The 12,963-nt window shown below is 33.3% G+C and overlaps 1 protein-coding gene across 1 annotated transcript in view; it reads left to right on the top strand.

Moving 5' to 3' along the window:
- The window catches only part of LOC145245981 (dynein axonemal heavy chain 6-like), a 632,504-nt gene that overhangs the window by 132,647 nt on the left and 486,894 nt on the right, over window positions 1-12,963 (top strand). Inside the window, exons 24-25 of the mRNA XM_080107771.1 lie at window positions 134-314; window positions 10,013-10,109. Coding sequence (XP_079963897.1) covers window positions 134-314; window positions 10,013-10,109 — 278 coding nt within the window. The remainder of the gene's footprint in view (window positions 1-133; window positions 315-10,012; window positions 10,110-12,963) is intronic.

Here is a 12,963-nt window from a genome sequence, read left to right as displayed (position 1 = left end):
ATAAAAGAATTATCTTTTGTAGAAATATGTGAGACACACACTTTGGAATTTTTGGCCATTTAACTCTGTTCCTCGAATTCATAGCCCTTAACATTTGTATTAATTTTTTCGTTTTTGTTTCTAATTTCCTCAGGATGAATGGTTAGCTTGCCAAAAGAGTTGGCTTTATCTTGAGAGCATCTTTAATGCTTCAGACATTCAGCGACAATTGCCATCTGAGGATCGCATGTTCCGACAAGTAGATAAATCGTATAAAGACATCATGAGAAAAGTTCAAAAAGTTCCGCTTGCTATGAGAGCTGCAACTCAATCAGGTAAAGATTAGTTGTTATTATTAGATTTGCATCCATTGTTTATTACATGATTTATTCTTGAGAAATTTTTGATTTCATGTAATAAACAAAGAAGAAAGAAGCAAAAAAAATAATAAACCTATAACATATTGAACAGAACAACTTAATTGCATCAATATGTAAAAATAAATTATTATCAATCATATAAAACTTACTATGATTTGTTTTTATTATGCAGAAAAGGTACTGTGCTGAAAGAATAACGTTATTATTTAGAAACCTGTTCTTAACATGCAGAGGGGAGGGTGTTTTGTAACTATTCTGTACATTCGGCTAACAAAAGGTACCGTGAAAACTTGAATTAAATTAAAAAATACTTTAAAACTAGCAGAGAATCTTTTATGCATAGGTAACATTATTTCTTTTCAAAACAATAAAAAAGTTAAGAAGCAATGGTGAAACTTATTTCACTAAACAATTTAGTGACTGAAATAGAAATTTCATTTATTTATTTGGTGTAAATAAGTTTCATGTTTCATTGAGAATATAACATAACATATCTCGGTTTATTCATTTTGCTTGAAATCTAATGCTATGCATTAAAACTGCCTCCTATATATATATATATATATATATATATATATATATATATATATATATATATATATATATGTATATATATGTATATATATATGTATATATATATATATATATATATATATATATATATATATATATATATATATATATATTTTGTTTTGGTTTGTAGTAGTATAAAATATACACTTATCGCGTTTTACTCCATCGAAAGAAAACTGTACTAACAGACTAACAGCTTGCCTTTAATAGAAAGAAACAAATGTTTGTGTAGCTCATTTGCTATACGTATTTATTTTGACATTATTACATATATGCACGCAGATGCTTATATATTTACACAATGTTATGGGTTGTTTTATAAATAGAAACGGTATTTTTATGTGAAAAAAATTTGACATCTATTTTCTTAGTAAAAAATGTATGCATGCTTTATTTATTTTTTTAAACACAAAAGTCGTGGTTTTAAAATTAAGGAAAATAATAAAAAAATGAAATGCATTTTATTTTGAAACCGTGTTTCCGGTCTACAACTTCCGGTTTGAAAAATTCTGCGCATGCATGCTTGAATATAAACAAGGCCGCTGTACAGTATACCGATAATCTGCGGCTGACTGGGATAGATTCTGTACATTTATATCTGATCTACCTCTGCATTCCATGTTTAAAAAGGATGTGTCCTCTATAGTATCATACCTGACCGAATGGTTAATTGTAGGCATAGACCGATTCATACCATCCAAAAATTCCAACAAAAACCTAACAGCCAGCCCTGGTTCTCACCAGAATATGCTGCTGCCATTGTGCACAGAAATCATTTTTTTCATAGCTACCAATGTAATAGATGCACCGAGACTAAAGCTGCTTTCAGGACTGCCAGCAACCACTGAAAAAGAGTAATAAAAAAATGCAAGAGAGCTATATGCTCAGTCCGTTAAATTCAAAGTAGCTGAGCAGCAGCTTGGTTCCCACCAGTTTTGGCAAATAGCAAACAAGAGCCTGAACAGAAGCGTGCGTTCTATCCCAACCATCATTAATGGACCTGAGGTCATCTCGTCAGCATCAGACAAGGCCAAAGTATTTGCCAAGACTTTGCAACTAATTCTACCCTATGCGCCGAAGGTCATCAAGTCCCCATATTTCCTCCTCTAACAGACAACATGCTATGCAACATACAAATATCTGTGCGTGATGTTGCCAAGCTAATCAAGAACCTTGATTCCAGTAAAGCAACTGGCCCTGACGACATTCCAATTATAGTGTTGAAAAAGCTTCAACCAGAACTTGCCCCCATACTTACAAAACTGTTTAAGCGTTGCCTTAAGGAGAAGTGCTTCCCCACACCCTGGAAAATCTCATCAGTATGCCATGTATTTAAGAATTCAGGTGATAAGTCATCTCCCTCCCAGTACAGACAAATAAGCCTCCCGTGTGTCATGAGTAAGCTGCTGGAATCCATATTAAATAGAGAAATAGTCAACCACCTTAGCAGAAATAACTTTCTTAGTAACATGCAATATGGTTTCCGTTCTGCTAGATCTACAGCAGATGTACTAACGGTGATATCTAATAGGATTAGTGAATCTCTCGACAAGGGCTTCCTTTCTAGAGCAATTGCTCTTGACATATCAAAGGCTTTCGATAAGGTATGGCATAAAGGCCTACTTCACAAGATTTCCAGCTATGGTATAACTAGAAATGTTTTCTTAATCATTAAATCATTTCTCCCTGATAAGCTCATAAGAGTAGTCGTTGATAGGCAGAAATCAGAGGCCCTCAGTATTAATGCTGGAGTCCCTCAAGGGTCAATCCTGGGCCCAATTTCTTCCAAATCTACATCAATGATCTCCCAAAACACATACTTAAATCATTCGTTGACATCTATGCTGATGACACGACCATCTATGGCAACACATTAAAGGCTGTAAATGACAAAGTTCTCTCTGATTCTCTCTCCTCTGATCTTGAGCGCATGATACAGTGGAGGAAGAGGTGGCTGGTTACTTTTAATGCATCTAAAACCAAACTCCTATCTTTACATCATAAACGCTCTGATCCCCACCTGGCATCAGTTGAAGTGGATGGCTCTCGTCTAGGGGAGGTTCCATGTTTTGATAAGCTTCTGGGATTGACCTTTACTCCTGATCTGAAATGGAACACGTACATCAAGTCTATTGCCAAGGTCACTGGAAAAATGGTAGGATCCTTCTACTGCTCCAGAAGATATCTCACTGCTGATGCAATTCTCTATCTATATAAAAGCCAAGTACGTCCAAGAATGGAGTACTGCTGCCACATCTGGGCAGGAGCTGCTAAAAACAGCCCATCCTGCCTTGACAGAGTACAAAATAGGCTTCGTGGCTTAGTGGGGGATGCCCTTTTCTCTTCCCTGCAACCTTTCTCTCACAGAAGAGACGTAGTGAGCCTGTCTTTGTTTTATCGTTACTTCCATGGCAAGTGCTTGTCTAAGCTCCAATCCCCGATCCCCCCTAGCCAATCTTTCATGAAAAACACCTGTCTAGCTGAAACCACTGTCAAAAATTTTCACCACCCTTTAACTGTGCCAAAACCAAAACGTAGATTCCATGAACAAAGCTTCTTTCTTAGAAGTACACGCCAGTAGAACTCGCTCTCGTCTGCCTGCTTCCCACTTGACTACAACAGATGTCTTCAAGTCCAACATAAACAAATTCCTGATGAACCGCCCCCTTAAGTAAGACACTTTATCAAATCTCCAATACTAACGATTACTATTGATTACTGTACACGCAATTAAAAAATTTTTTTTTTATTTTACACAAGCATCACCACATTATCAAGGCAAAGAGGCCACTCAAGGATAAGGGTTAAAGAGCGTACAGTAGACATTGGACAATATAGTAATCATTAGTAATGAAAATTCGGTAAATTTGTTAACTTATATGGAACAGCTCATCAAGAACTTATTTACGTTAGACTTGAACACAACCATATTGTAGTCAGCCGGAAAGCAGGAAAACGGAAGACAATTCCACAGGTGTGCAGTTCTAAGAAAGAAGCTTTGTTCATGGAATCTACTTTTAGGTTTAGGCACAGATAAAGAGTAGGGGGAATTATTGATAGTGTTTTCCGTTAGACAAGTGTTTCTTGTGAAAGTTTGGCGAGGGGGGACTATAGACTGAAGCTCAGTCGAACACTTTCCATGAAAATAACAATACATCAGAGACAAACTCGCAACATCTCTTCTGTGAGATAGAGGTTGCAGGGAGGAAAAAAGGACATCTCCTACGAGGCTATGAAGTCTATTTTAAACTCTATCAAGGCAGGACAAGTCCTTTCTAGCAGCTCCTGCCCAGATGTGGCAACAATATTCCATCCTTGGACGTACCTGGCTCTTATATAGATAGAGAATTGCATCAGCAGTGAGATATCTACTGGATCGATAGAAAGATCCCACCATTTTTCCAGCGGCCTTGGCAACAGATTTGATGTACGTGTTCCATTTAAGATCAGGAGTAATGGTCAAGCCCAGAAGCTTATCAAAATTTGAGGCCTGCTCAAGACGAGAGCCATTCATTTCAATTGATGCCAGATGTGGATCAGAATGTTGATGATGTAAAGAGAGAAGCTTGGTTTTAGATGCATTAAAAGTAACCAGCGACTCCTTTTCCCATTGTACCACGTGCTCAAGATCAGAGGAGAGAGAATCGGAGAAAACTTGGTCGTTTACTGTCTTGATAAATGGTAGTGTTATCAGCATAAATGTCTACAAATGATGTAAGGATGTGATTTGGAAGATCATTAATGTAGATCAGGAAAAGAGTTGGGCCCAGGATTGACCCCTGAGGGACACCAGCATTAATACTGTGAGCTTCTGATTTTTGCCCCTTAACTACTACTCTTATGAACCTATCAGAAAGAAATGATTTAATAATTGAGAAGAAATTTCAAGATATATCATAGCTAGAGATCTTGTGAAGTAAACCTTTATGCCATACCCTATCAAAGGCCTTAGATATGTCAAGGGCAATTGCCCTAGAAAGGTTGCCTCCGTCGAGAGATTTTCTAATCCTATGAGATATAACTGTAAGCACATCTGCTGTAGATCTAGCAGAACGGAAACCATATTGAGTGTCACTAAGAAGGTTATTTTTGTTGAGATGGTTGATTACTTCTGTATTTAACACAGATTCCAGCAACGTACTCATGACGCACAGGAGACTGATTGGGCTGTAATGAAAGGGGGATGAACGATCACCTGAATTCTTAAATACAGGGCATACTGATGAGATTTTCCAGGGTGATGGGAAGCTATTCTCCTTAAAACAATGCTTAAACAGTTTTGTAAGTATTGGCGCTAGTTCTGGTTGAAGTTTAGAGCACACGCTTCTGTTCAGGATTCTGTTTGCTATTTGCCAAAACTGGTGGGAACTAACCCACTGCTCAGCTACTTTGAATTTAACGGACTGAGCATATAGCTCTCTTGCATTTTTTTATTACTCTTTTTCAGTGGTTGCTGGCAGTCCTGAAAGCAGCTTTAGTCTCGATGCATCTATTACATTGGTAGCTATGGAAAAAATGATTTCTGTGCACGATTGCAGCAGCATATTCTGGGGAGAACCAGGGCTGGCTGTTAGATTTTTGCTGGAACTTTTTCGAGAGTATGAAACGGTCTATGCCTACAATTAACCATTCGGTCAGGTCTGATATTATATCCCCGACTGGCTTCCGGGCCTTGATAAGTGGTGACTTCCATGTAAAAAAAAAAAAGAATGTCACGAAAGCTATTTTTTAATCGATAATTTTTTGCATGAGGTGTATGCTGAAAAAAAAAGAAAATAACGGTCAATTTTTTTAACTTTGACCCCTATTATGACCCCTTAAACTTTATTGTTTTGTGCTCAAATCAAGTTATTAAGTTAGATCCATGTCCAAGGAACTTATATCTAAAATTTCAAGTGTTTAGAACCAAATCGTCGGAGTAGTTTTGTAGAGTTCTCAAAGGTCAAATCGTTGAACTTTGACCCCTTAACTGCCAAATTTCTGGCCGAAAATCGATCACATCGATTTTCCAAAATCTCAATACCCTGTATATCAAATTTCGAGTCTGTAGACTAAAAATTGACAGAGTTATTGCGTAGGGAAATGTACACAGACACACACACACACACACACACACACACACACACACACACACACACACACACACACACACGTTCACTTTTATATATATACTAGCATAGGTGCCCGGCGTTGCCCGGGTGTTTTGAGGTGTATGCTGAGCAAAAAAAAAAAAAAAATCAACCAAAAAAAAAGCGGTCAATTTTTTAAATTTGACCCCTATTATTACCATTTATTATTTATTGTTTTGGGCTCAAATCAAGTTATTAAGTTAGATCCCTGTCCAAGGAACCTCTATCTAACGTTTCAAGTGTTTAAAGCCAAAATTGTTGGAGGAGTTTGGTAGAGTTCTCAAAGGTCAAATTGCTCAACTTTAACCCTTTAATCGCAAAATTTCTGCCTGAAACCCGATCACATCGCTTTTCCCAAATCTCAGTGCCCTGTATATCAAATTTCGAGTCTGTAGGCTTAAAATTGACAGAGTTATTGCGTAGGGAAATGTACACAGACACACAGACAGACAGACAGACACGTTCACTTTTATAGATATACTAGCAGCCCGGCGTTGCCCGGGTGTTTGGATGTGTATGTTGAGCAAAAAAAAAAAAAGTGGTAGTAGGAAGGCAGGCTCGAACCCGTACCGCAAAGGAGGAAAACAATGGGGTAAAACCTAACGTTTATGCTGTTATGACCACCGCCATACCGGAAGCGACATTTTTAAAAATTAAGGCTAGACAATCTAAATGAGAGGATAACTTTCAAAAATATCGGCTAAAAAAGTGCCCCCCCCCTGTAGAAAAGTGCCTAGTTGAAGGGGAAGATATTAATGTTTTTAGCCAATTTTTCGATATTTGTCGTATGAAAAGTCGAACTTTAAAACGATACTGATCTTGGTAAAATCCGTCGCCTTTATTGAAAGTTTAAGGCAGACATGCAAACAGACATACATACATACATTGGTAACTAAAAATTTTCGACCCAAACTGATAAAAAAGCTTGCCCTATCTCTGAATACCCTTTATGTAAAATATCAAATATTTAGACCAGAAATTGCCTGAGTAATTTGGAAGAGACCGCATAGGTTAATTTTTTAAAACTTTGACCCCTATTATGACCCCTTAAAAGTTATTGTTTTGGGCTCAAATCAAGTTATTAAGTTAGATCCATATCCAAGGAACCTATATCTAAAATTTCAAGTGCGTAGACCCAAAATTGGCGGAAGAGTTTGGTAGAGTTCTCAAAGGCCAAATCGTTGAGTTTTGTCCCCTTAATCGCCAAATTTCTGGCCAAAAATCGATCACATCGATTTTCTCAGATTTCAGTACCCTGTATATCAAATTTCGAGTTTGTAGACTAAAAATTGACAGAGTTATTGCGTAGGGAAATGTACACAGACACACAGATACACAGATACACAGACACGTTCACTTTTATAGATATATAGATAGATAAACAACAATTCGAATCCAATCCGAGATTCTTCAGGAAATCCTATAAAAGTTTTTATACGATTTTTTAAATTAAAAACAAAAAAGAAAAAACAAGCCTTCTTTTATTTTCATTTTTTTGACAGTTTAAAACTTCTTTAATTCATTTTTATACGACAATTTCAGACGTTAAAATCAACGCAACATATTTAATATTACAAAAACATTAATAACAAAAAAGACGCTAATATTTGGGCTTAGCAATGAATTCTCTGGAAAAAATATGCGACGTAATTGAAGAGTGATGAAAGACAGTTTTTTTTAAAGTGCTCGAGCAGACCAACTAAAGAACTTGACTTTTAAAACTTGATTTACAGAAGTATTCCACTTTAACCTGATGCTATAAACTTGTTGAACTTGTTTAATGTTTTTGTAATGTTAAATGTTTTGCGTTGGTTTTATCATCCCAAATTCTCATGTGAAAAAATGAATTAAATTTTTTTTAAAACTAAAATATATGCCTACAGAATCTAAAATTTAAATAATTTAAAATAAAGTAAAAATAAAAACCGATAAATTAAAGTGTTTGCACGAAAAAACGTTCAAATATCAGCCTCTTTTTTGTTTGTTTTAAATCAAAATTAAAATAATTCTAAATGAAGTTTTAAATCAAAATTAAAATAATTCTAAATGAAAAAGTTTTAAATTGTTCTAAAACAATAAAAATTAAAGAAAAACTAAATAATTAAATTAAAAAAAGATAAAAGGTTTTTAATTAAAGAATCGTACTAAAAACTTATCGAACTTGTTTAATAAATATTTAAAATCTGTAAATTTGCGTCGCATACTTTTCCAGAGAATTCATTGTCAAGCCCAAATATCAGCTTTTTTTTTTTAAATAAAAATTAAAATAAGTTTTTTTTTCACATGAACTAATAAGAAAAAGAAACGTACGAAATAGGGAGCTTAAACGGCCAAAAAGTGGGCGCTCACTGTATGCTAATGTCTTAGTAAAATAGTTATCTCCCTCAGATCAGTGACGACATATCCAACAGCACCAGCAAAAGTTATAGCCGTTGACTTTCGTTGAGAGTCGCACTTTTTTTGTTTACAAAGCCATTCGGCAGAAGTGACGTCAGACAAATTTTTATGTTCGGATGACTAACACTGTATATAATGTAGCCTTTTTAAAGCAAATATAAAAATAGAAATATTGGCAAATTTTTACTTGGTTTCCATCTTAACATTTTCCTTTAAAATGATGACTTTTATCGGTCTTTGCATACGCTGAAAACGAATATGGCATTTAAATTTTCCGCAAATAAGTAGTGTTCCGAATGTTTAGCAATGTAATTCTTTATGTTAAAAGTGGTGATCATTGTTGCACGCGTATATTTTTGTCATAAATAAATAGCCATAACATATACTGACCCAAAGGTCACGGAGAGTCTAGTAATTTATAAAATTCGAGGAAAGATCGACTTTTATATAACGAAAAAATTAGCAAGACTACCATAAATGTAAACAGTCTGACTGTTCGACAAATCTTGCTTGCTAGGACCATGATATCATTTTTTAGTGCAAAGGCCTGAAACTATATTTACGACGGCCATGGTTAGACACAAGGTCAGATAGGGATTTGAAAAGCCAGTGTACTAGAGGAAGTGAATTCTAGCTTACAAAAATGCTTAAGAAGCCTCGTCAGCATTCACCGATAGGCACATCTAAAGTAATTAGCAATAAAGAGAGAAAGTAAGTCTGGGAGGGCGGATCTCCTAGGACTGAACTGAACCATACCTCAGCCAAACTGATTGTTGAGAACATGTCAACAAATATTTAGAAATCGCATTATTTTAAATGATTCTGTTATCGTTTTTTTATTGATAGTATGATAGTGCTACTGAGGAAGGAAATGCTTTCTCTGCAATATTCAACTAAAAAAATCATCTTTAATGAGGACTTCTTCATCCAACAATAGATGACAAAATTTCTAAGATCTTATAAATACACGTTGATATCCCCCGAAATGTCACCAACAGAATCGTTAATAAAATTCGAGATCCTTTCTGCAATCTAACCATATTTATACAAATAGGCTTCAGTCTACATTTGACTTATCCATAAAGTTTCAATCATAAATACCCAACAGTGTTTTTTTTTTTAAATCGTCATTTAATGATAAATGTGCAAAATTTTCAATAACTTTTCGTATTGCCTGATAATGATGGCTTTCTTCAGCACAGGAATAGTCTGGGAATTGTTTTGATAAACATTAGAGATAAAAATCTTTGGAGTTAAAGTTCAAATAGTGTGAAGGATCACACCTACCAATGAGATTATTATCGAAGTGTCTCTGACATATCATTAAACAGCGATCAAATAAAGATTTCATGACTAAATCTTACTGGACAAGTCAAGCATAAACTGAAATTTATTTAGATCAAATTTGGTGGATTTGCGAATTTTATTAGCGATTCCATGGTTGCACTTTTGTTTTTGAGGCGGAGATTCAGCATTTACAGAGCAATTCAAGAAGATGATAAAATCGGCATTGAACGTTTTATTAATTTTTTTTCATTTCTTTGAATATTTCAGGACTTTTGGAAGCGTTTGCAGTGAACAATTCTTTGCTCGATTCCATACACAAGTGCCTGGAGGATTACTTAGAATCAAAGAGAATTGTGTTCTCTCGGTGAGAATTTGATTTCTATTTATTTTCTTTAGTTATTTTAGTAGTTGAGTAAGATGTAGATGTTGTTAAACACTTCTGTTTTATCCTTGTGTTTTTTATTTTACTATGACTGGGGGTCAGTGTTATTATTTCAGATTTTATTATTATGATTTAAAATTTATTTTCCTAAGATATTGCTACAACTATAACTTAATTTGATGATGATTTTATTAAAACAATTTGTAAAGGGTATTATTAGGTGGAAAGTATGAATTAATTAGATTCAAAAAAATCTTTTTTCCAAGATTGGTTTTTACCATTAAATTAAAAGATGTAAAACTGACACTTTTTGTTCTCCTTTTCCTCTTGCTAACCACTAATTTTTAGAGCTTTATCGTAAAAAAATTATGAATATTGAAAATTTCTTTTTTTGAAATGTTATTGCTGATTCTTTTAACGATATATTTAGGGATATGTTGGATTACACACAGACACATACACACGTGCGCGCGCTCGCGTGTGAAGACACTTAACGAACTTTTGATCTACAGACTTGAAATTTGGTATATAGAGTATTCAGACATTTGGGAAACTTTATAATTGGTTTTCATCTGAGAAAAAAGGGCTGCTAGTAGGTCTAAATTGAAAAATTGGTACTTCGGGTTCATCGGATTTTTATCTGTTTGTCAACTGTTTCATGAGGTTTGAAAACACTTTTTAAAGATCGCACTTGATTCACTGTAATTTAGGCTTTGATTTCGATCTCAGTTGGAGTATTTTTTGTTTTTGGTTACAAGAAATGAAATGTTTAGAAAAACATAATACTCCGATGAACATGTTCCAGTTCCTTTCTGTTTTTTTCATTTTTTTAAAGGAATTTAACGTTACGTTTAATACCGGGCAACGCCGGGTACATCTTCCAGTATATATCCATAAAGTTGAGCTTTGTCTCGCCCTGACATTCATAATAAAAGCCTACTTTTTCTATTGAGAACTTATTAAAACGAACTTCTTAACATACGCGGTTATAAATATGCGTGCGACTACATGAGCTTAACTAATTTGCACATTGCTTTGAAAAACGAGCGTTAATTAATTAATCATTTTTTATGGTTTCTTATAAGACGATCGGCTCTATTTCATTATTAGGCTGAACTCTATTTCTGCATAGTTTCTACATTCTTTATAATTGTATAATTGTATATATATATGTATATATATATATGTATGTATATATATACATATGTATATATATATATATATATATATATAGATAGATAGATAGATAGATAGATAGTAAGTAAGTTATAAAATATATATGGCGATTAAGCTACACAGAATATTCCGCGTTTCATCCACGCTAGGATTCCTAGCTCTACATACGTATTGAGCACTGTTGAAGTAAATACTTAAAGTTTACGCATAGATTTATACTTTCGCATATTAATTTATGTGAGTAAACGAAATAGTTATATATATATATATATATATATATATATATATATATATATATATATATATATATATATAACAACTTCATTTACTCACATAAATTTAATATACGAAAGTATATATTTATGCGTAAACTTTAAGTATTTACTTCAAAAGTGCTCAATACGTAAGTAGAGCTAGTTAGTAATTTATAAAATATATATGGCGATTAAGCTACACTGAATATTCTGCGTTTCATCCACTATAGGATTCGTCAGGCTGACGAATCCTATAGTGGATGAAACGCAGAATATTCAGCTTAATCGCCATATATATTTTATAAATTACTATATATATATATATATATATATATATATATATATATATATTTAGTAATGTGATTTATATATTTTATATGTAGCTTAATCGCCATATATATTTTATAAATTACTATATATATATATATATATATATATATATATATATATATATTTAGTAATGTGATTGCCTATCGAGCTTATTATATATCTAAATTACAACGAGCACCTTCTCTTTCCCTGTATTTTAATTAAACTAGTAATTTTACTATTACATTAAAATACACTCTGCTCTTTAGACTATTGTTCTAATCTCCTTTAAATTATATATATATATATATATATATATATATATATATATATATATATATATATATATATATATATATATATAACTACTTCATTTATTCACATAAATTTAATATACGAAAGTATAGATTTATGCGTAAACTTTAAGTATTTACTTCAAAAATGCTCAATACGTAGGTAGAGCTAGTTAGTAATTTATAAAATATATATGGCGATTAAGCTACACTGAATATTCAGCGTTTCATCCAACTACAGGATTCGTCAGGCTTATGCGCATAAGCCTGACGAATCCTGTAGTTGGATGAAACGCAGAATATTCAGTGTAGCTTAATCGCCATATATATTTTATAAATTACTATATATATATATATATATATATATATATATATATATATATATATATATATATATATATTACTTCATTTACTCACATGTAGCTTAATCGCCATATTTATTTTATATATATATATATATATATATATATATATATATATATATATATATATATATATATATAGATAGATAGATGTAAGAGACCTTGTTGGTGTGTAAGCAAAAAGTCTCCACCAAACTCGCCTCTGAATATATGGTTTACAGACTTGAAACTTGATATATAGGATACTTGGACCTGCAGCACACTTTCAGTTTGTTTTTTAGCTTGCAAAATTTGCTGCTAAGGGGTTAAAATTGGAAACAAAACAGTTGACCTTGGCAGGGTAAGTTGAATAAAACATTACTCCTGCTTTTTCTTTTGTGGATGTGCAAAATTAAATATTCATAGCTGAAAATTGCTTAATTTTTAACCTTTCGTATCCATT

The sequence above is a fragment of the Euprymna scolopes genome, chromosome 23, assembly GCF_053919585.1.
Source record: "Euprymna scolopes isolate OS-2025 chromosome 23, ASM5391958v1, whole genome shotgun sequence".
Taxonomy (NCBI): domain Eukaryota; kingdom Metazoa; phylum Mollusca; class Cephalopoda; order Sepiida; family Sepiolidae; genus Euprymna; species Euprymna scolopes.
This window is presented reverse-complemented; position numbering and strand designations above follow the sequence as displayed.